Genomic DNA, 19,852 nt, shown 5'->3' with positions numbered 1-19,852 from the left:
CGCCTCCGGGCATTGTGCGCTCGGCCAATGGGGCCCACGGCGGCGGGACTCGCAGGGCCAATCGGAAGTCGGAAGGGGCGGGCACTGTGGTACGTGGCTAGCTGTGCGCAGGGGCGGAGGCCCGGGGTCAAGGAGCAAACCCGGCACAAGATGGCTGCGGTAGTGGAGGTGGTGGCGCGGAGGAGGCGGTGAGGAGCCCGAAACGCGGAGGCGCGCCCCGCAGGGTCCCCAGACCCCGTACTGCCCCCTTCTGTAGGGCTTCCTGCCACCTCCGCTCCGCGGGCGCCCCTTGTCTCCCTGTTGGCGACCTGGGCTCCTCAGCCTCCGGCAGTAGATTGCGCGCGTAGCGGCCTCAGCGCCCAGCTACCAGCTCTGCTTTGGGCCGGAAAGCCGCAGCCGTGCTGCGTTTGGTCGGGCCTCGGCCTTGGGCCCGCGGCGGTCGACCCTACCTCCTGTGGTCTCTGCGGCGGGGTCGTCGGGAGGCGGGAATAGCGATGACCCCGCGACCAGGGTCCCTGTCGTCTCTGCCAACCTTGCCCGCGGGTGGTCCGCACGTGGGCCCCGGCCTAGCGCGGCAGAACCAGGGTTCACAGCCGCTGGAGTGACATGACGCGTAACCGAAAGACTTTGAACACAGGTTTGCGACAGGTTGGAAGCCACGCTGCAGAGCGGTGCCCCGCACTGGCAGTGTCCAGGAGGAGCGTCGCTCGAGGCTGGGTCTCGACCTCACCCTGTGCGGCTTGTGATCTAAAGCGGTCCACGGGCACGGCCCGCCCTCCAGCTCGTCCCTTTCCGGGGTGCTTAAGAGATCCCTTGAGTTCTAGGGCTTTCAACAGGTCGCAGCGAATAGATGCTTCGGAAACTCCCTTTCTGGCATCTCTGCGAACCTGTCTGGTAGACAGTGAATAGTGCTCCAGAGTGTGCCAACTGCTTGAACCTCTGGTCACTCCGCTTGGGGCAGTTGGACGGGGTCACCACTCCTCTGGAGCTGGGCTTATGCCTTGCTGTAGATGGATGTGGAGCATTTCTTCTTGGTTTGCTGGTGCTTACTCCTCCTTGGCTAATTTAACCAGTGCGTACTGTATGCTTGACTTCCCTGACTGGTCTGGTGTGGAGTGCTTGTCTTGCAGAATTCTTCTGACACTGGAGAGCTTGGTGTTCTGTAATCTCTGTTCTGGTTGGGTTTTTTGTTTGTTTGCTTGTTTTTTTGTCAGATTGGCCTTGAACTCACTTTGTAGCCCAGGCTGACCTCGAATTTGCAGTGATCCTTTTGCCTGATTCTCCCCAGTCTTGGGATTACAGATGTGCACCACTACATCTGGCTTGGGGTGATCTTTGTTCTGATGATTTTTTTTTTCTTTTTCTGGGTATTACTGGGTATGGAACACAGGACTTCCCTCATGCTAGGCAATTGCTGAACCACTGAGCTACTCTATTCCTTACCTTAAGCTCCAAAGCAGGTACTGACTGAGGCTAATCTAGATGCAATGTGGATGGTAGACCCTTCCCTTACCCTACCATAGATTGCAGTTTCCTTGTTTAAAAGAAATGTCTTCCTCTGCTCCCTTGTCTCATTTGAAACAGTGTGCTACTTGGACTCCTCATAGCAGTCTCCAGGTGTTTAAACTATATGTTAGGGTCTAGGAAGGTATGTCAGCGGAAGAATGTTTTGCTAGCTTGTGCAAGGCCCAAGCACTGTAAAACTAACAAAATACGGAAGCGACTTTCACTTGGTAAGCATAAGCACTTCAGGTATTTCTTAACAGAAACTAAAGTAAGAACCCCTGTTTAGGGCTCACTCAGTGGATGAATAAGTCCTTCAAGCTAATTTATTTAAGTTTAAGCTTGTTACTAGTGCCTGTCTTCCATTTGCCAGCACACTGGGAGGTGATGGTTTGTTGGAGTGATAGTCCCAATTGGATTCGTCCTGTTTGTTCTGAGCAAGTTCTGTGTCACATTAAAATATGTGGGTCCAGAATCAGGGAGAAATGGGTTATATTTGTTTCCCATCCTTTCTGCCTGTTCAAACTTGGATGAATCATTGAACTTTACATATGCTAAAGGTCTCATCTAAGAAGAAATCCTAATGCTGCATTCCCTAAAGAAAGGGATAGTGCATGTAAAGAAGTGAGTCTTTTATTTTTTTGAGATAGTCTCATGGCTGGCCATGAACTTGTGGCTATTCTGCCTCAGTGTGGTGATTAACAGGCATGCATCACCATGCCCAGCTCTACTACTAGGCCTTTTAAAATTTTATTTTGAGACAAGATCTTGATAAATTGCATATATGGGTCTAGAACTTGAGGTCCTCCTGTCTCAGCCTCCTGAGTAGGTGGCATATACCACCATGCCTGGTTATTTATTTAACAGTGTTTTTTTGTTTTTTGTTTGGTTTTTTTTTGGCCAGGTGTGATGGCACTCACCTGTAATCCCAGCACTCAAGAAGATCAAGACAGTTTTGCTGTAGAGCTGGAGACCAACCTAGCCTACATAATGAGTTCAAGGCCACCTTGAACTGTATAGTGAGCTCTTGTCTTAAAAAACAAAATAAAAAAATTTTTTAATTTTTTGAGATGTGGTCTTAATGGGGCTGGGGATTTAGGTCAGCGGCATAAGCACCTGCCTTGCAAGCAGGTGGTCATGAGTTCAATCCCCGGTATCAATTAAAAAAAAGAGAGAGAGATGTGGTCTTAAGATGGGGGCTATCGCTCAGTGGCACAGTGCCTGCCTGACAAGTGCAAGGTCATGAGTTTGATCCTCAGTACAAACCACCCCCCCCCCCAAAAAAAAAGAGAAAGAAAAATTTTTTAAATAGGAGCTTGAGATTTGATTTCAATGTGGTAGACAGTTTGGTCTTGAGCTCCTGGCCTTGAGAGATCTTCCTGCCTCAGCCTCCCAAGTTGTAGGAGACTACTACTATACAGCTCCATGCCAGCTAGGGATTTTTTAAAGAATTGAAGCCCAGAAGCCCGGTGTAGTGGTGCATACCTATAATCTAAGCACTGGGAGTCTGAGGTAGAAGGGTCATTTAGAATTTGAGACCATTCTGGGCTACAAAGCGAGCTCAAGGCCAGCCTGAACTGCATAGTGAGACCCTGTCTGGAAATGACAAAAAACAAAAACAAAAACCTGAAGCCCAGGCCCACATCAGGCCGATTATATCAGTCAGTCTCTGAGGATGAGCGAGAAGAGCAGTGAAATAAGCTAGAGGGATACAGAGCATGTGGGGCCCGGCAGTGGCCCACGTTGTTTTCGGCTTAGGACAGTAGCAGTAGTGGGAAGATGCAGAAGTAGGGCTCAGTGGATGGGAGCCTGGGGCACTGAGGAAGCTAGGGATGGCAATGCCAGAGCAGCTTAAGACCTTGCCTCTAGGTTCCAGCTCTGCCAGTCCCCACCTGATTGGTGCCTGGCCCAAGACATGCAGCATGCTTACTGTCCCTGCCACCTTCCCCCTTGGGACAGGTTGTCCCAGCCACCATCCTCTGAGACGCTGATGTAACCAGCATCCACACCAGGGCCTCTGAGGACCAGGCTAGTTGCTCACTTCTCTGTCTCTGGGTGCAAGGTGTGGCCTGGCCCTGTTCATGTATTTGTGGTACTAGGGGTTGCACACCCCCAGTGCTTTTTTATTTTGTCATTAAGTTGCTCTGGCTGAGCTTGAATTTGGAATCCTGTCTCATCCTCCCACAGTGTGGGGATTACAGGTGTGGGCCACCATACCTGGCTTTTCTTTTCCATGTAGTGTCTCAGTCTTTTCCCCACTCTCCTGAGCTGTCTGGTAGCAGTGACAGGAAGGTGTCCCTTCCCACACTCCTGTTGATCATCTCTTCCCCATAGGTATCGAATGGGTTTGATGCTGGTGTTTCTAGGGCTCTTTATGGGGAACGCCCTTGCTGTGGACAGAAGCAACTTTAAGACCTGTGATGAGAGCTCCTTTTGCAAGTATGCTGGCTCTGGAGGATGGGCTGGAGAGGAGGGGATATGGGAAGCGTCTGTGGTAGCTGACAAAAGCAAGGGACTTTGGAAGCCTCCCAACCTTACTCCTACTCCTTGGACTTGGCAGGCGGCAGCGAAGTCTCCGGCCAGGCCTCTCTCCATACCGGGCCTTGCTGGACTCTCTGCAGCTCGGGCCTGATGGCCTCACGGTCCAGCTGGTACACGAGGTCACCAAGGTCAGGAGGCCAGGGTGGGTGGCTATAGGGCATTTGGAATAGACCAGTCCCTCATCTCGTCCTTCGAGGGAGCCCCTGTAAGAGTGCCACCTGCCCCACCCACATCTGAGTTCTATTCCTGCAGGTGGTGCTGGTGCTGGAGCTGCAAGGGCTTCAGAAGAACATGACTCGGTTCAGGCTGGATGAGCTGCAGCCTCTGCACCCCCGCTACCGGGTGTCCGATGTTCTGGTGGCTGACCCCGCACCAGCTCGGTGCGTGTTTCCTAAGACGCCTGCTGTCTCATGCTGCTACTTTCTCATTTCCACCCAGCCTGTGTGGAGGCTGCCTCGTGCTTCCCTATGCTTCTCTGCTCCTCCACACTGCTGCTGGGCTTTGCCTGTCCTTCATTGTCTTCAGTGGGTCAGCAGATAGATGCACACTGCTGTTGCTGAGGTCTGGCCTGGCTGGGGACGTGACTAACTAAACATATATCTTACCTAGTGGTCCTTGTTGGCCCTGGGTCTCTTGCCTGTTTTGTGCTACAGGGGACTGAGCCCAGGTCTTCATACCAAGACACATCTCCAGCCTTATTTTTTACAAGAAGATCTTACTAGGGGCTGGAGATTTAGCTCAGCAGCAAAAGCGCCTGCCTTGCAAGTAGGCAGTCGTGAGTTTGATCCCCGGTACCGATAAAAAAAGGAAAAAGACAAAAAAACCAAACAAACAAACAAAAAAGGATCTTACTAAATCTTTTCATTGCCCCTGTTGGGCTCAAAGTTGCAATTCTTTTTATTTTGTTTTTTGTTTTTAAACTTGAGTTCTAAGTGCTGGGATTACAGATATGCACCATGATGCTGCCCAGAAGTTTTTTTTTTCTTTTTGAAACAAAATCTCATTGTGTAGTCTGGGCTGGCCTTGAACTCTCTATGTGGTCCAGCCTTGCCTTGGACTTGCAGTGTGCCTCTTGCCTCAGCCTCCAGAGTGCTGAGATTACTGAGATGTGCTACCATGGTCAGCTCCAATATGTTTTTTGATGAACAGAAATTTGTATTCTGTCAGCTGTGGTGCTATAGGCCTGGTGTCTGGGCCACAGTGTTTCCCCTTTGTAACCCAGGCATATGAGTTTCAGTTGGGAAATGTAACAGTGCCCTGGCTCAAAAGAAAATAATCTCGATGTTTCAAGGTAACAAAATCAACTAGGGGCTGGGTGTGGTGGCACATATCTATAATCCCAGCACTTGGAAGACAGGCAGGAGGATCTATACAACTTTGAGACCAGCCTGGGCTACAAAGTGAGTTCAAGGCCAGCATAAACTGCATAGTGAGGCCCTGTCTGAAAAAGACAGAAAGAAAAAAAAAAAGTCAATTGGTTTATATTTCTTTCTGATGTATTTAGTTTTATACCTTAAGCCACAGGGTTGGGTGTAGCTCATGGTAGACCCTACGCTCTAATAGCATATGTAGGACCTTGGGTTTCTTCCCCAGTGCTGCAAAGAAGAAACTTTTAAGCAGTAACCTTCTTTTTTCTTTTGTTACCAGGGACTGAACTCATAACCTCATGCTTGCCTGGCAGGCACTGTGCCACTGAGCTATATCCTTGACCCTAAGCCATAACCTTTCTCTAGTTGATGTTTGTGTCTAGTATGATGTGAGAAATGATATTTTTTTTTCCTTTGTGAGAAGTATGTTTTTCCTATCCCTTGCTGGTCTGCTGTGGTGGCATTTCTAAGCTGCAGGAACTCCCTGCTTGCATGCCTGTCCTTGTACTGTCACCACCACCTGGAGCTTCTGCAGACCCATCCTTTTTCTCCCCCAGCAGACCCCTGGCCCTACGATTCTCAAATATTTTTGGTCTTTTTGCAGACTCTCTGTCTCTGGCCGTGATGACAATAGTGTGGAGCTGACTGTGGCCGAGGGGCCCTACAAAATCATCTTGACTGCGAAGCCCTTCCGCCTTGACCTACTGGAAGGCCGCAGCCTCCTGCTCAGTGTTAATGCCCGAGGGCTGCTGGAGTTTGAGCACCAGAGGCACCGCAGGGTCCCGTGAGTACAGGGTTTGGGCTGCAGGGTGTGGGTGAGGGATGCTGGGATGTCCTGGGCTGTTGTGAACCTGGTGCTGGGCCCTCGAGGGTCAGGCCTGTTGCGGTAGCGGCGTCCTCCATCCCCATGCAGACCAGGAGGCAGTGACTTAGCCCTGAGCAGTGGGAGGCCTCCTGGGTCTACCTCTCCCTCTCCCCTTTCTTACGCCATCATGTTTCCCAAGTTAATTTCCTTCTTATTTATTTATTTATTGTTTATTTTGGTTTCTTTCCCCATCTCTGGAAGTTTGTCGACTGAAATTCACTTTTATGTTTCTGTTTTTGTGTTGGTTTTGTGCCTCCTTTCCCCCTTCCCTACTCATCTCCTCCTGCCCCAGTTTCTCGGATAAAGTTAGTCTCACGCTCGGTAGCATGTGGGATAAGATCAAGAACATTTTCTCTAGGTAAATCCATGGCCACGGGTATTGTATCTGTTCCTCTGCCTTCCCCACCCTTATCTGGCCTGGGAAGGGACCCTGAACCTTTCTATGCCTGGCCCTGCACCCTATCCTGCTTCCTGTTGCCCTGGCTGGGAGCCCAGGGAGAAAACTGGGTATGAGCCCTCAGGAATGTTAGGGAGCCAACTGCCTGCCCTGGGTGGCGGGGTGCTGTTTGGGAGGGCCTGGCTCCCAGCTGGGACAGAGTGGGGTTCTAGGTGGGGCTGCATACCAGTTGCCCTGGCCAGTACCAAATCTCTGGAGGCCCCAGGTCTGGACCAACCCCACTGGCCCAGCCACAGCTGTCTGGCCGGACAGTGGAGGTCCAGGGCCCACCTGACATCAGACCTCTGAACTGCCTGACTGCCTGCCTGCCTGCCTGCCTGCCTCCTGGGGGCACCAGCAAAGACAGACTTGGGCCTGTGTGTGGGAGGCACCGCTAGTGGCATTCTCCCTACTTTTTCATTCTTTCCCTGCCTGCCTGTGAGGCCCTTCCAGGCTTAACCTTTAGTCCCTCCTTTGGCGCTTTCATTCCTTTGGACCCGTGGCTGTCTGTCCCCACCCCTCCTCTACTAGCCCCTCATCCCTGCCCCCTCTGGATTGGAGCAGACAGCTTTCCTACCTTCCAGGCAAGGAGCCAGAGACCCTGCTGAGGTCGACGGGGCCCAGCCTGAGGCTGCAGCTGGGGATGGAGACAAGGCAAGTCGGTGGGGTGTGGCCTGGATGTCGGTGCTGGGGAGGAAGCCACTAGTGACAGCTTGGGTCCGTTTGCTCCTCACAGCCAGAGGAGCCAACAGAGAGAGAGGAGCCGGGGGCCTGGGAGGAGACTTTCAAGACTCATTCCGACAGCAAGCCCTATGGTGAGGCCCAGCCAGTGGGTGGGCGGGGAGCCCTGGCCCAGGGAACCTCTGGGCTCAGCCTTGCCTTTTCTCCAGGCCCCACATCTGTGGGCTTGGACTTCTCTCTGCCGGGCATGGAGCATGTGTACGGGATCCCTGAACACGCAGACAGCCTGCGGCTAAAGGTCACCGAGTGAGTATAGGAGAGACGAGGCATGGGAGATGCAGACCTGTGTGGTGCACAGGCTGTCACCAGACCCTGTCTCCTCTGCAGGGGCGGGGAACCATACCGTCTGTACAACCTGGATGTGTTCCAGTATGAGTTAGACAACCCCATGGCCCTGTATGGGTCCGTGCCTGTGTTGCTGGCCCACAGTCCTCACCGTGACCTGGGCATCTTCTGGCTCAATGCTGCCGAGACCTGGGTTGACATCTCCTCCAATACAGCAGGGAAGGTGTGTCTGGCTGGGAGAGGGTCCTGGTATCCAGAGGGCACGCATAGGGGCTGCCGTTCGTGTCAGGTGCTTGATGCTGCGAGCTTGAAGGGGCCCCATCTCAGGAAGGAGCAGTGTGGGGTGGGCAGCAGGCAGGATGAGGGCAGGGGAGGATTAATCTTTCATTAATCCTGCCAACACGGAGCTGGCGTGGGCAAGGTGGCAGGAGATGTGTCCCTGGCAGAGGCTTAGCACAGTCAAGGGTTTGAGGAGAGCAGGGCTGCTGCTATCTGGAGCTGGGGTGTGAGCAGTGCCCTCTGGTCCTTGCAGACCTTGTTTGGGAAAATGCTGGACTACCTGCAGGGCTCCGGGGAGACCCCTCAGACAGATGTGCGCTGGATGTCAGAGAGCGGCATCATCGACGTCTTTCTGCTGCTTGGGCCCTCTGTCTTCGATGTCTTCCGGCAGTACACCAGCCTCACGGGTACTCAGCGCCCTTGCTTTCTTAGCCTGCTGCCCTGTTCCTTCCTAGGAGGCCTGGGCTTCTCTCCATCTCTGAGCATCCACATGGGGCCTGGCTGGGCCTGAGCCCCACTGTGCCCCTTACCACGAATCCCTCACTGACCCTGCAGGGACCCAGGCATTGCCCCCGCTCTTCTCCCTTGGCTACCACCAGAGCCGCTGGAACTACCGGGATGAAGCCGATGTGCTACAGGTGGACCAGGGCTTTGATGACCACAATTTCCCCTGTGATGTGATCTGGCTAGACATTGAACATGCTGATGGCAAGCGGTACTTCACCTGGGACCCCAGCCGGTTCCCCCAGCCCCACAGTATGCTCCAGCACTTGGCCTCCAAGCGGCGGAAGGTGAGGGGCAGAAGCCCTGTGCATCCTCATGGGTGAGCCTGGGGCATGGACATCTTGGGGACTCTGACCGGCTGTGCCCCGCCCAGCTGGTGGCCATCGTGGACCCCCACATCAAAGTGGACTCTGGCTACCGGGTACATGAGGAGCTGCGGAACCAGGGCCTGTATGTGAAGACCCGGGATGGCTCTGACTACGAGGGCTGGTGCTGGCCAGGTGGGCAGGCCCAGGCCCAAAGCCTAAGGCAAGGGAGGAGGCCTGGTGGCTTCCCCACCTGTGGGGGGCTGACAGGCTGTCCTCATTATCTCCCAGGCTCTGCTGGGTACCCTGACTTCATTAATCCTGCTACGAGGGCCTGGTGGGCCAGCATGTTCAGCTTTGACAACTACGAGGTAGGGCGGCCTCCTCTGGGGTCTGTGCAGCCCGCCCTGCTTCTCCCAGTAGTATTTCTGCTTTGCTTGGTTGTCTGTGGTAAAAGGGGGGGGGGGGCCCTTAGTGATCCTAGGAGCACCTTAGGAAGTACGCTGCACCAGCAGGGTCTTGTCTTCTTTCTGTCCTGTTTACATCTTCTGCCTGTGTCCCCAGGGCTCCGCTCCCAACCTCTTCATCTGGAATGACATGAACGAACCTTCCGTGTTCAACGGCCCTGAAGTTACCATGCTCAAGGATGCCCAGCACTATGGGGGCTGGGAGCACCGTGACGTCCACAACATCTATGGCTTCTATGTGGTATGGCACAGGCGCAGCACGGGCAGGAGGGCAGGGGCCAGGCAGCATGCCTCTGACACTGGCTCTTGCTTCCATCTCCCCAGCACATGGCGACTGCAGAAGGGCTCATCCAACGCTCTGGGGGTGTTGAGCGCCCCTTTGTCCTGAGCCGGGCATTCTTCGCTGGTTCCCAGCGCTTTGGTAAGATCCAGAGAGTGGAGATGTGGCAGAGGGCACAGATCCTGGCACTGGAGCCATGGCCTGGGCATTGCCTTCCCAGCAGTGGTCTTCAGGGGGTGTCCCTGTCCAGGTTATGGGCCTCCCACCGTGCAAGAAGGGCCCTCTCTTTGATGCGCCTTTTCCATTCCCAGGGGCCGTATGGACAGGGGACAACACTGCTGAGTGGGACCACTTGAAGATCTCTATTCCAATGTGCCTCAGCATGGGGCTGGTGGGACTGTCCTTCTGTGGGGGTGAGAAGGGCGAGCAGGACATGTCTGGGGGCAGAGGCAGTGTGAGGGTGGAGCACTGAAGCAGGAGGGCTGCTAGTGTAGGTGCCCTTTTTTATACTTCTTGCAACATACTCTCTCCTCCCCAGCGGACGTGGGGGGCTTCTTCAAGAACCCGGACCCTGAGCTGCTCGTGCGCTGGTACCAGATGGGTGCCTTCCAGCCCTTCTTCCGGGCTCATGCCCACTTGGACACAGTGCGACGGGAGCCCTGGCTGTTACCAGCTCAGCACCAAGAAGTGATCCGGGAGGCCTTGGGCCAGCGGTATTCCCTGCTGCCCTACTGGTACACCCTCTTCTACCGGGCGCACATCGAAGGCGTTCCCGTCATGAGGTGAGTCATACTCTGGGACTGCAGAGTGGCCCTGCTGGGGCCTGGTCTGGATCTTCACCAAGACCTTCTAGAGGAGGGAGTCTGATGGCAACATGGAGGGGAGCAGGTGGGCCTGGACCCCTGTAATCCCTGCACTTGGGAGCTGTGGCAGGAAGGCTTGAGCTTGAGGCTCAGTGGCAGGTGAAGTGTGAAGGGTGGGCCAAGGGGTATAAGGTGTAACCATGAAAGTCTGAAGGACACTGGCTGTGGAATGACAAGCTGCTTGACAGAAGTGAGACCAGGAGGTGGGGACAGAAGTGACAGTAGCCTTGGAGAAGGCCACACAAGATGAGGCCTGGACGCCCTGTGGTCCATGCACAGCATGCCCTGCACCCTGAGCTCACTGCAGCGCCTTCCACCTCACCTCTGCCCCTGCTCCTGTCCACAGGGAGGGACTTGGCAGGCCCATTCTGTTAGTCTTCACACTCAAGGCTCCGCTGCCTGGAAACACACGGGAAGGGAAAGGCGAGGCAGTGTGATTGGGGGCTGTACCAGTGCTATGCACCCCAGGTTCTTCCTGGGGGGCTGCTCTCTGTTTTCAGAGCAGGCCCAGATGCCCCAGTGACCCTGCGCATGCTTATTAAGTTCCCTGGCAGGAACAGTCCAGTTCACAGATGAAGAGCAGCCGAGCCAGTCAGCACAGGAAGCACTTATCACTCATGACACCCACTCCTGGTGGGCCAGCCTGGACACCCTCAGCTGAGTGGCTGGACAGCTTGGCTCACACTGTAGAATGGCTGGTAGTGTCCACAGGGTCGCAGCCTCCTGGGGCTCCGTGTCAATGGGTACTGAGTCAGTGCCTGGGGTTACCATGAATGCCCAAGGTGAGCTGCCATGGGGCTGGGGCTAGTTGTGCCTGGTACCTGTGAGCAGCACAAGGCCAGGCAGGTGGTTCGGAGCAGAGTGGAGTCCGCTGTCCGCAGCCAGGTGGGAAGGCCCTTCCTCACTTCCACCTGCCAGGCTGACACCCAGCTTGGTGGGCCCCAGCCTGCAAGCTGAGTGTCCTTTGAGGAAAGTGTTTCAGTAGGACAACAGGGCCCAGTGGAAGCATGAGGCCTTTCCTGGCACGTAGACTTGGTCAGTGTGGGGCTGTATCCTGTGGGCAAGAGGTGAGGCTTTAGGGTGCCATAGACTCCTGCCAGGTCCTTAGGCCAGGGCCTTGGCTCTGGGGTCTTTCCAGTAATGCAGCCTTACGGGCATGTCTGGACACACATCAGTCTTCCTGTCCATGGAACACTGGTCGTAAGCTAAGTCTTGTGAAACCAAGCATGTCAAAGATGTTGGCCATGTTTGCACATGTGTCTATTGCCGTGTCTGGACTGACATTGTCCTGTCTCCCTGCCAGGCCCCTGTGGGTGCAGTATCCTCAGGATGTGACCACCTTCAGCATCGATGACCAGTTCCTGCTGGGTGAGGAGGGCACCTGGCAGCGGGGGGGCTGAACCCCGGCAGCTGTGCCACTTCCCCAGGCTGTGAGTGAATGAGTTCTGGCTTGTTTAGGGGATGCCTTGCTGGTTCATCCTGTGTCGGATGCTGGGGCCCATGGTGTGCAGGTCTATCTGCCTGGTTCTGGGGAGGTGAGTTGCGGAAAGGTGGGTTGGCTAGGGCAGTGAAGCTAAAGACAGCAGAGGGGCTACCAGCCCCTCAGAGTGACTACTGTCTTCCTGTGTGTCACCCCTAGGTGTGGTACAACATTCAGAGCTACCAGAAGCACCATGGTCCACAGACCCTGTACCTGCCCGTAACTCTCAGCAGTGTGAGTAGCTCTGCAGCCTCATGGACACACGTGTCCCTGCAGCCCAGGATCTGAGTGGGCACTGGTGTGTGATGGCAGATACCAGGGACCTTGAGGGCTTCAGCCCAGCTCTGCCCTCGCTCTAGATACCGGTGTTCCAGCGAGGAGGGACAGTCGTGCCTCGATGGATGCGTGTACGGCGCTCCTCCGACTGCATGAAGGACGACCCCATCACCCTCTTTGTTGCCCTTAGCCCCCAGGTGAGTGGCCACCCCTGCCACCTGGCTGCCCCGGCCCACCCCAGCCCCAAGCCATCTTCTGCCTGCTCAGTCCACCCCTCCATCCTGTGCAGGGCATGGCCCAAGGTGAGCTCTTCTTGGATGATGGGCACTCATTCAACTACCAAACACGCCAGGAATTTCTGCTGCGGCGTTTCTCCTTCTCCCAAAACACGCTGGTCTCCAGGTATGGGCTGGGGGATGCGGGGCAGTCTCCCTCCCTTGCCCCAGCCTTTTCTCGCCTGCATCTGCCTTTCCCTTCAGCTCTGCAGACCTCCGAGGCCACTTTGAGACTCCAGTGTGGATCGAGCGGGTGGTGATCATGGGAGCTGAGAAGCCTGCCACTGTGGTGCTCCAGGTTCCAGGTGCTTTTCCTGAGCCAGCCTGCCCACCTCGAGGGAGGGGGACAGCCCTGTTGTTGACTGCTGACCGGTTAGTTGCTCTGCCTCCTCCAGGGTCTCCCGAGAGCCATCTGTCCTTCCAGCACAACACTGAGACCTCCACACTGGTTGTGCGCAAGCCTGGCGTCAGTGTGGCCTCTGACTGGAGCATTCAGCTGCGATAACCCAGGGCAGGGGTGGGGGTGGGGGAGTCACCTTCTGCCTTGAGTCTGGCCTGTCCCCGGCCTCACCTTCCCTCTCCTAGACATCTGGCCCCGACAAATGGCTGGCCCTGGACTCCGGGCTTCTCTATGACCTGACCTCCCTGCACTCCCCTTTCCCCACCATCCTGCTTCTCTGAGGACTTCAGCTGTCCCCTCCTTGTTGATGCCTTGAAGACACCACTGAGGGTATGGGCTAAAGGCTCTTCCTCTCCTTTCCTCTGCCCATCTGGCTGCCCTCTCTCTGTACTGCTTCTCCCTGGCACTGTCCTGCCCGAAGCTGTCCTGGGATGGCTCACCTGCTGAGGGAGGGATCTCACCTGCTGAGGGGGCTGGGATTGCCCTGACAGGCCCCCATTGGGCTGACAACTGCTCCCTCCCACCTCCTCCTGGCAGAGTGGCTGGGCTCTTCTGGGGCAGTCACTGCTGCCTCTCTGTCCCTGGAGAAAGTGTTTCCACGGCTCCTCAAGTTAAGGAGTGGACATTAAACTTACTCCTTTAGGGTCCCCTTGGAGTGTTCAAGATGGAGAAATTGGTTGTGGCTTGATGGAATCATGGTCACCTGTATTTATTGCTGTGGGAAGATGGGGTGGGGGAGAGGATCATGTGTGCCCAGGTTTGGCCTGAAGCCCGGGTGGGTGTTGGGAGGATTAATGGGGAAACAGGGTGGGGGCTGGGGGATTTTTTTTTAACCTCTTTGGCCCCAACTGTGACAGGTTTTGATAAAAGAAACAATAAAGAGATAAACTACACAAAATTTTCAGGATCTGAATTCTGGTTGTAGTGATGTAGCCTAGAAGGCCCAGCGCCTAATATTTTCATCTGGCTTCGGCACAAGCCACTCCATTTGAGCAAAACAAACCCACACCAGTTTCCCTCTGCTTGGTACACACTCTCAGGAGGGCTAGATTTAGCAGGCCTAGTGGGTGTGTGTGGACCAGGGCTTCCTGTGTATCTGTGGGTCAAAATAGCTCTCAGGTCAGTGCCCATACTTGTTTTTTGTCTTTTTGACACGGTCTTGCTGTGCAGTTTCAGCTGGCCTAGGACTCACTTTGTAGCCCAGGTTGGTCTTGAACTTGCAATGATTCTCCTGCCTCAGCCTCCTGAATGCTGGGGTTACAGGTGTGTGCCACCATACCTGGCTTCCACACACCTTTTTTTTTTTTTTGAGACAGGATCTTACTATGTGATTTGGGCTGGCCTGGACTCACTAGCCCATGATTTGAGGATGACAGTGCACAATGTATGTACCATTGTTGTCCCCTGATTGCTGTGCTTTGAAGTTTTGTTGTAGGTTTTTTCCTTTATTATTAAATAAAATTGATTTTAAAAAAACAACAACAAAAAAACTATGTAGCTCAGACTGGCTTAGATTTTCCTGCCTCACCAGTACTGGGATTATAGGTGTATGCCACCACTCCCCATTTAACATTCTTTTTTCTTTGGTAAGGCTAGGGATGGAACTCATGGTCTCATGTGTACTAGGCTAGCACTCTTCTCATTGAGTTATATCCCTAGCCTAGAAATTCTGTTGGACTACGTGCTAGCTTGTAGCTGGAGCTACTCTGGGCTGAGGCAGGAAGACTGCCTGAGCCTAGGAGTTCCCGATACCCCAGGTGACAGGATACCCTGTCTCCCAAACCTCCCATTTTGGGGAGGCAGAGAAAGGAAAAGTTAATTATCTGGTGGGAAAAAGTCACGATGCACAAGAGAGTGACTTGAGATGAGCCTTCATTTTTATGGTACAACAACCCAGGGCCTCTTTTTATTTTGAAATGGGGTCTTGCTAAATTACCTAAACTGGGACTGACTGTGGGATCCTCCTGCCTTAACCTCCCAGAGTGCTAGGATTACAGTAGTGTGCTACCCACAGCAGGGTGATATATATTTATATACATCTATATAAATATATGTAAAAACTACAGAAAGGATTTTGAGTGTTTCAACTATAGGGAGATAATCAAGGGGAAAGGCTGAGGTATCCCTGATCTCAATACTGAGCATTTGTATTAAAACCTTATGATTGTGTATTGGTTAAATAAAACCTCCCATTGTGTGACAGGAAATACATTCTTCCATTCTGTACACTGAACACATACATGTCTTAGAGGCTATTATATGAGAAATGAAGTTCAGAATGGCTTGGAGGGAGGGAGTCCCATAGGGTACCCTAGCTTGGAAGAAGTTCTTCAGCTCTTTCCAGGGATGGGTTGCCTGAACACCTCCTTGCCAAGATTTGATGGAAAGAACTGGGTCAGAAGAAACAACACGCATTCTGGAGATGGGTTTCTATGTGGACATAGAAAACTGCTCCAAGACTCACTTGAGAAGCCAAGGCACAAGGCTGGGGGAGTTCAATGCCCCCTGGACATGAGGTCATCTTGAACTAGCTAGAACTAGCTTGAACTAGCCAAAAAAAAGAAAAAAAGAAACCTGGTGAGGCTGGGATTTAGCTCATTTGCTTAAGTGCCTTCCTGGCAAGCTCGAGGCATTGTTTTTTTCTCTAGAACCAAACAAAACAAAACCGGGGGGTGGGGGGGGACCTGGACTATGACAATAACTTTAATTTTTGAAATAGAGACAATCCACTCCAAACTGCTGTGGTCTGCACTTAGAATCCTAGCATTTAGGAGGCTGAGATGGAGGATTTGAGAATTTGAGAGCCAGTTGGTCTATACAGCAAGATCTTAGTTTTTTGGGTGTTTTTGGTACCAGGGATCTAACTCTTGAGCTTGCTCTTGCCAGGCAAGCGCTTATGCCAATGAGCTAAACCCCTGGCCCCAAGATCTTGTTTTTATTTATTTAATTTTTTTTTTTTTTTTTATCATTTTGAGACAGGGTCTCACTATGCAGTTCAGGCTGGCCTTGGAGCTCATTTTGTAGCCCAGGCTGATCTCGAACTCGCAACGATCTTCCTGCCTCAGCCTCCCGAGTAGCTTGAGCCACCACGCCTGGCTCCCAAGACCTGGTTTTTAAAAGGGGAAAATCGTGCTGCAACGCTCAGGAGGCTGAGGCAGGAGGATTGCACCACAAAGTGAGACAATGTCTCAACAAGCCAAGGAAGGGCGCAGGACAATCCCACGGGCTTTCTTTTTTTTTCAAGAAATACGACCCCTTCACAAATGCGCGTGTCACCCTCGGGCCAAGCCAGCCGGCTCTGCGCCGGGGACCTTTTTGTATACTGTATGTGCAGCCACAGCGAGCACGGTTTTCCCTTCGCAGGGCTGCGTATGAAGCCCACTCCACCACTGCGCCGCACCCCAACCTCGCGCTCTCAGGATCACCAGGAGCGCCCGGCTCTGTGGGCGCAGGCCAGGCACAGGCACTAGACCTCGTACCTGAACACGTCCCCAAATGGTTTGGGATCCGCGACCCCGCTTCCACACGCCGGATGTGAGGTCGCCGGGCCGGAAACAGGCTGTGGGACCGGAAGCTGGCATTGGGAGGGCACCGATGACCGGAAGTGGGCGCCGGGCGGCGCTGCCTGCCCCGCTGCTGGGAGCGGGTGCGGGGGCGCGCGGCGGGGGCGGGGCCTACAGGCGGTGGGAAGGACCCCCTCTCGCCCGGGGACTCCGCCGGGTGGGGCGGCCGCGACGGCGGCGGCGCGGCCATGAAGCTGAAGCTAAAGAATGTGTTCCTCGTTTACTTCCTGGTGTCGATCGCCGGCCTGCTCTACGCGCTGGTGCAGCTGGGTGAGCGGTCAGGCGGGCCTTCCTCCCTCCAGTGCCGCGCGACCCCTCCTGCGGCCTGGGCGCGGTTTCCGTGACCTCGTCACGTGCCCCCTCGGACGGCCGGCGTCCTCGCTGGCGTGGGCTGATTTGTTTCTGCCGCGCCCCTAGCACCTGGGCCGTGTTCCCGGTAGCGGGCCAGGCCGGAGTCTCTGCGCACGGCCCCGGAGCTCCTGTGCAGGGTGACCGTGTGACACCGACCCAGTCCGGCATACACATCTGTTCCTTAGGAGTCCAGAGCTGAAGTGAGGACCGACAGTGGGGCAGGATGGACGCAATCAGTTCAATATCCAGATAAAAACTCCCAGGGCAGGGGTGCAGCAGGAGGCTCAGGAGTTACTTAGCCTGCGCGCGGAGTCTCCAGGTTCCATCCCTGGTTTTGTGGGGGATATACACACGCACGCACATTCATAGGATGCATTAAAAATGGAGAAAGGTTGAAGTAGCGCGCTACCCACGCCAGAGGTGCAGACAGGCCGAGAGTGGTGGGGTTAAACCTCTGCGCTGTGAATGATCTGTGGTTCTCTGCTCCATCATTTCCCCTGTCGTTGCTCCCTGGGACCAGGCCAGCCCTGCGACTGCCTCCCTGCCCTGCGAGCAGCAGCGGAGCAGCTCCGGCAGAAGGATCTGAAGATTTCCCAGCTGCAGGCTGACCTCCGACGCCCGCCTGCCGTCCCCGCGCAGCCTCCTGACCCCGAGGCCCTGCCGACCATCTATGTCATTACCCCCACCTATGCGAGGTATGGGCATTGGGCACCCAGGACTGTATCCTCCCAAAAGTCTTAGTTGAGGATGAATTTGGGAGGTGCTGTGCTTATTAGAGCATGGCAAAGATGAACCAAAGGTTTTAAAGTGTCTTGCAAAGAAGTTCTGAGCTTGCCAATGAACTGTTCTTAATGAGAGCTTGCTTGTCATGCACAAGGCTCTTTAGTTTTTTTGTTTGTTTGTTTGTTTTTTTTGGTGTCGCAGATCAAACTCATGACCTTGCAGGTGCTTATACCACTGAGTTATCTCCAGTGACTCTTTTTAAAACATCAAGTATGCTTATTCCTATTTTACAGCCAGGTAGGCTTTGAAGTGTAAAGACGCTTTCCCTGATACTGCCAAATCTGAGACTCAAACCCAGGTCTGGGCCAGGCATAGAAGTGTATGTCTGTAATCCTAGCACTCAGGAGGCTAAAGCAGGAGGGTTGCCATGAGTTGGAGGCCAGCCTCTGCTACATGGTGACTTCAGGTCACTAACCTACATGGCACAATCCTGTCTCAAAAAACTGAAAAAAAAAAAAATTAAAGATTTTAAAACCCAAGGTTGGGGGTATAGGGATACAGTTCAGTGGCACAGTGCCTGCTGGGCAAGTGTGAGGTTGTGAGTTAAATTCACAGTACAAAAAGAGAGAGAGAGAGAGAGAGAGAGAGAGAGACAGACAGAGAGTGAGAGAGAGAGAGAGAGAGAGAGAGAGAAAACAACCACTAAAAAAAACAGATTTGCCTGACCCCAGACCACGTGTCATTAACTGCTAGAGCCCCAGGGTAGAAGGACAGGCTAGGTGGGGGTCAGCAGGAGTGTGGGCCAGTGGGGGAACCCGGGAGAACCCAGCTGCAGTGCACCTTCCTGCCTGCTCCACAGGCTGGTGCAGAAGGCTGAGCTGGTACGGCTGTCTCAGACGCTGAGCCTGGTGCCCCGGCTGCACTGGCTGCTGGTGGAGGATGCCGAGGGTCCCACCCCACTGGTCTCAGGGCTGCTGGCTGCCTCCGGGCTCCTCTTCACCCACCTGGCTGTCCTTACACCCAAGGCCCAGCGGCTCCGAGAGGGTGAGCCTGGCTGGGTGCGGCCTCGGGGTGTGGAGCAGCGGAACGGGGCTCTGGCCTGGCTCCGGGGCCAAGGGGGCGCTGTTGGTGGGGAGAAGGACCCGCCACCCCCTGGATCCCCAGGAGTTGTGTACTTTGCTGATGATGACAACACCTACAGCAGGGCTCTCTTTGAGGAGGTGAGGGCTGGGGTGATGGTGGCTGTAGGGTGGGTGAGGAGTGGGGTACTCTGGGTGGAGGGAATCATGTTGTTCTTCTACCTCTGCTTCCCTGGACCACCCTGTCTCCTCTCTTGATCTCTGGCAGATGCGCTGGACCCGGGGTGTCTCAGTGTGGCCAGTGGGGCTGGTTGGGGGCCTGCGTTTCGAGGGTCCTCGAGTACAGGATGGCCGGGTGGTGGGGTTCCACACAGCGTGGGAGCCCACCAGGCCCTTCCCTATGGACATGGCGGGGTTTGCGGTTGCCCTGCCCCTCCTGCTGGCCAGGCCGGATGCACAATTTGATGCTGCTGCCCCTCGAGGCCACCTGGAAAGCAGCCTCCTGAGTCACCTAGTGGAGCCCAAGGACCTGGAGCCACGGGCTGCCAACTGCACCCGGGTAGGGGGCAGCAGCTGGGACCTGGCTCGGGTGGGCCGGTGCTAGGGGTGGGGGTGTCCCTGGGACTGTGAATGGAGGGACCCTCAGTCCTCCTCGTTCGCGCTGTCTGGTATGCTGAAAAGGGAATTGGGAATGGGGAGGGAACCCGCGTGAAATGAGAAGTGGAGGGACAGGCACCAGTCTTGCCTGGTTCCCAGCTTACCCCTTTGCAGTCAGCACTGTACAGAGGGCAGGGAGGGCTTCAGTGCCTGGCCCGACTCCACCTTGCATCCTCCTGCCAGGTGCTGGTGTGGCACACTCGGACAGAGAAGCCCAAGATGAAGCAGGAGGAGCAGCTGCAGCGGCAGGGCCGTGGCTCAGACAGGGCTGTGGAGGTGTGATGGCCTTGCCATGCTTCTGGCTCATTTCAGGCACATGCCTCGTGGGGCTCTTTAGGCCTGACCCCTTGCCCAGGGCATGGCCCGGCTGCCTGTCCTCCCTGGCACTGCCATGTAGCAGTGCCCTGGCTGGGCTGGGCAGGGGACAGACAGATTGGGGGATGGGTAACTTATTGGGGTTAGCTTGCTGAGGGCTGGGGGAGCTGGGCTGGGCACTCCACACCTGAGCATGTGAATCCCCTCCTGCCTCCAGAATAAACACCCCACCTGAGCCTGTGGTTCTCTTTGTGGTCTGCTCTCCTGTTTCCTGTTCAGACTGAGGCAGTGGGAGTT

The 19,852-nt window shown here is 54.8% G+C and overlaps 2 protein-coding genes and 1 long non-coding RNA gene across 8 annotated transcripts; 2 read left to right on the top strand and 1 right to left on the bottom strand.

Moving 5' to 3' along the window:
• Positions 1 to 62: 62 nt before the first annotated feature.
• Positions 63 to 13,765, top strand: Ganab (glucosidase II alpha subunit). 6 transcript variants are annotated; one of them, XM_013150523.3, is made up of 25 exons: positions 63 to 188; positions 3,838 to 3,942; positions 4,064 to 4,172; positions 4,297 to 4,424; positions 6,016 to 6,195; positions 6,569 to 6,634; positions 7,297 to 7,366; positions 7,449 to 7,527; positions 7,603 to 7,699; positions 7,781 to 7,961; positions 8,304 to 8,424; positions 8,573 to 8,808; positions 8,895 to 9,021; positions 9,118 to 9,197; positions 9,391 to 9,534; positions 9,618 to 9,714; positions 9,885 to 9,986; positions 10,112 to 10,355; positions 11,740 to 11,804; positions 11,895 to 11,971; positions 12,076 to 12,150; positions 12,276 to 12,389; positions 12,482 to 12,594; positions 12,672 to 12,772; positions 12,863 to 13,765. In XM_013150523.3, exons 1-25 carry the CDS (start codon positions 151 to 153, stop codon positions 12,970 to 12,972), a joined length of 2,859 nt encoding a protein of 952 aa, XP_013005977.1. In that variant the 5' UTR covers positions 63 to 150; the 3' UTR covers positions 12,973 to 13,765. The 6 variants fall into 6 exon arrangements, with proteins under 6 accessions (XP_013005977.1, XP_003467969.2, XP_063084325.1 ...); XM_003467921.5 differs by having other exon boundaries at positions 8,271 to 8,424; XM_063228255.1 differs by having other exon boundaries at positions 7,297 to 7,370; positions 7,453 to 7,527; positions 8,271 to 8,424.
• Positions 12,964 to 16,483, bottom strand: LOC134470994 (uncharacterized). The gene is made up of 2 exons (XR_010040294.1): positions 16,347 to 16,483; positions 12,964 to 15,973 (listed from the first exon to the last, which is right to left on the bottom strand). It is a non-coding gene; the product is annotated as an uncharacterized LOC134470994 (long non-coding RNA).
• Positions 16,469 to 19,797, top strand: B3gat3 (beta-1,3-glucuronyltransferase 3). The gene is made up of 5 exons (XM_003467922.5): positions 16,469 to 16,700; positions 17,302 to 17,476; positions 18,364 to 18,724; positions 18,852 to 19,142; positions 19,424 to 19,797. The coding sequence occupies exons 1-5, from the start codon at positions 16,619 to 16,621 to the stop codon at positions 19,520 to 19,522; spliced, it is 1,008 nt and encodes a 335-aa protein (XP_003467970.1). The 5' UTR covers positions 16,469 to 16,618; the 3' UTR covers positions 19,523 to 19,797.
• Positions 19,798 to 19,852: the final 55 nt, after the last annotated feature.

Source organism: Cavia porcellus, unplaced genomic scaffold (genome assembly GCF_034190915.1).
Source record: "Cavia porcellus strain 051 isolate PalLab524CR breed Dunkin Hartley unplaced genomic scaffold, mCavPor4.1 scaffold_17, whole genome shotgun sequence".
NCBI classification, from domain to species: domain Eukaryota; kingdom Metazoa; phylum Chordata; class Mammalia; order Rodentia; family Caviidae; genus Cavia; species Cavia porcellus.
This window is presented reverse-complemented; position numbering and strand designations above follow the sequence as displayed.

Coding starts and splice junctions, on each gene's coding strand:
- Ganab (XM_003467921.5), top strand. CDS start 151: ATGGCTGCGGTAGTGGAGGTGGTGGCGCGGAGGAGGCG. Junction 11,972..12,075: donor ATCTGCCTGGTTCTGGGGAG/GTGAGTTGCGGA, acceptor TGTCACCCCTAG/GTGTGGTACAACATTCAGAG. Junction 12,151..12,275: donor TGCCCGTAACTCTCAGCAGT/GTGAGTAGCTCT, acceptor CCCTCGCTCTAG/ATACCGGTGTTCCAGCGAGG.
- B3gat3 (XM_003467922.5), top strand. CDS start 16,619: ATGAAGCTGAAGCTAAAGAATGTGTTCCTCGTTTACTTCCTGGTGTCG. Junction 18,725..18,851: donor GCAGGGCTCTCTTTGAGGAG/GTGAGGGCTGGG, acceptor GATCTCTGGCAG/ATGCGCTGGACCCGGGGTGT. Junction 19,143..19,423: donor GGGCTGCCAACTGCACCCGG/GTAGGGGGCAGC, acceptor TCCTCCTGCCAG/GTGCTGGTGTGGCACACTCG.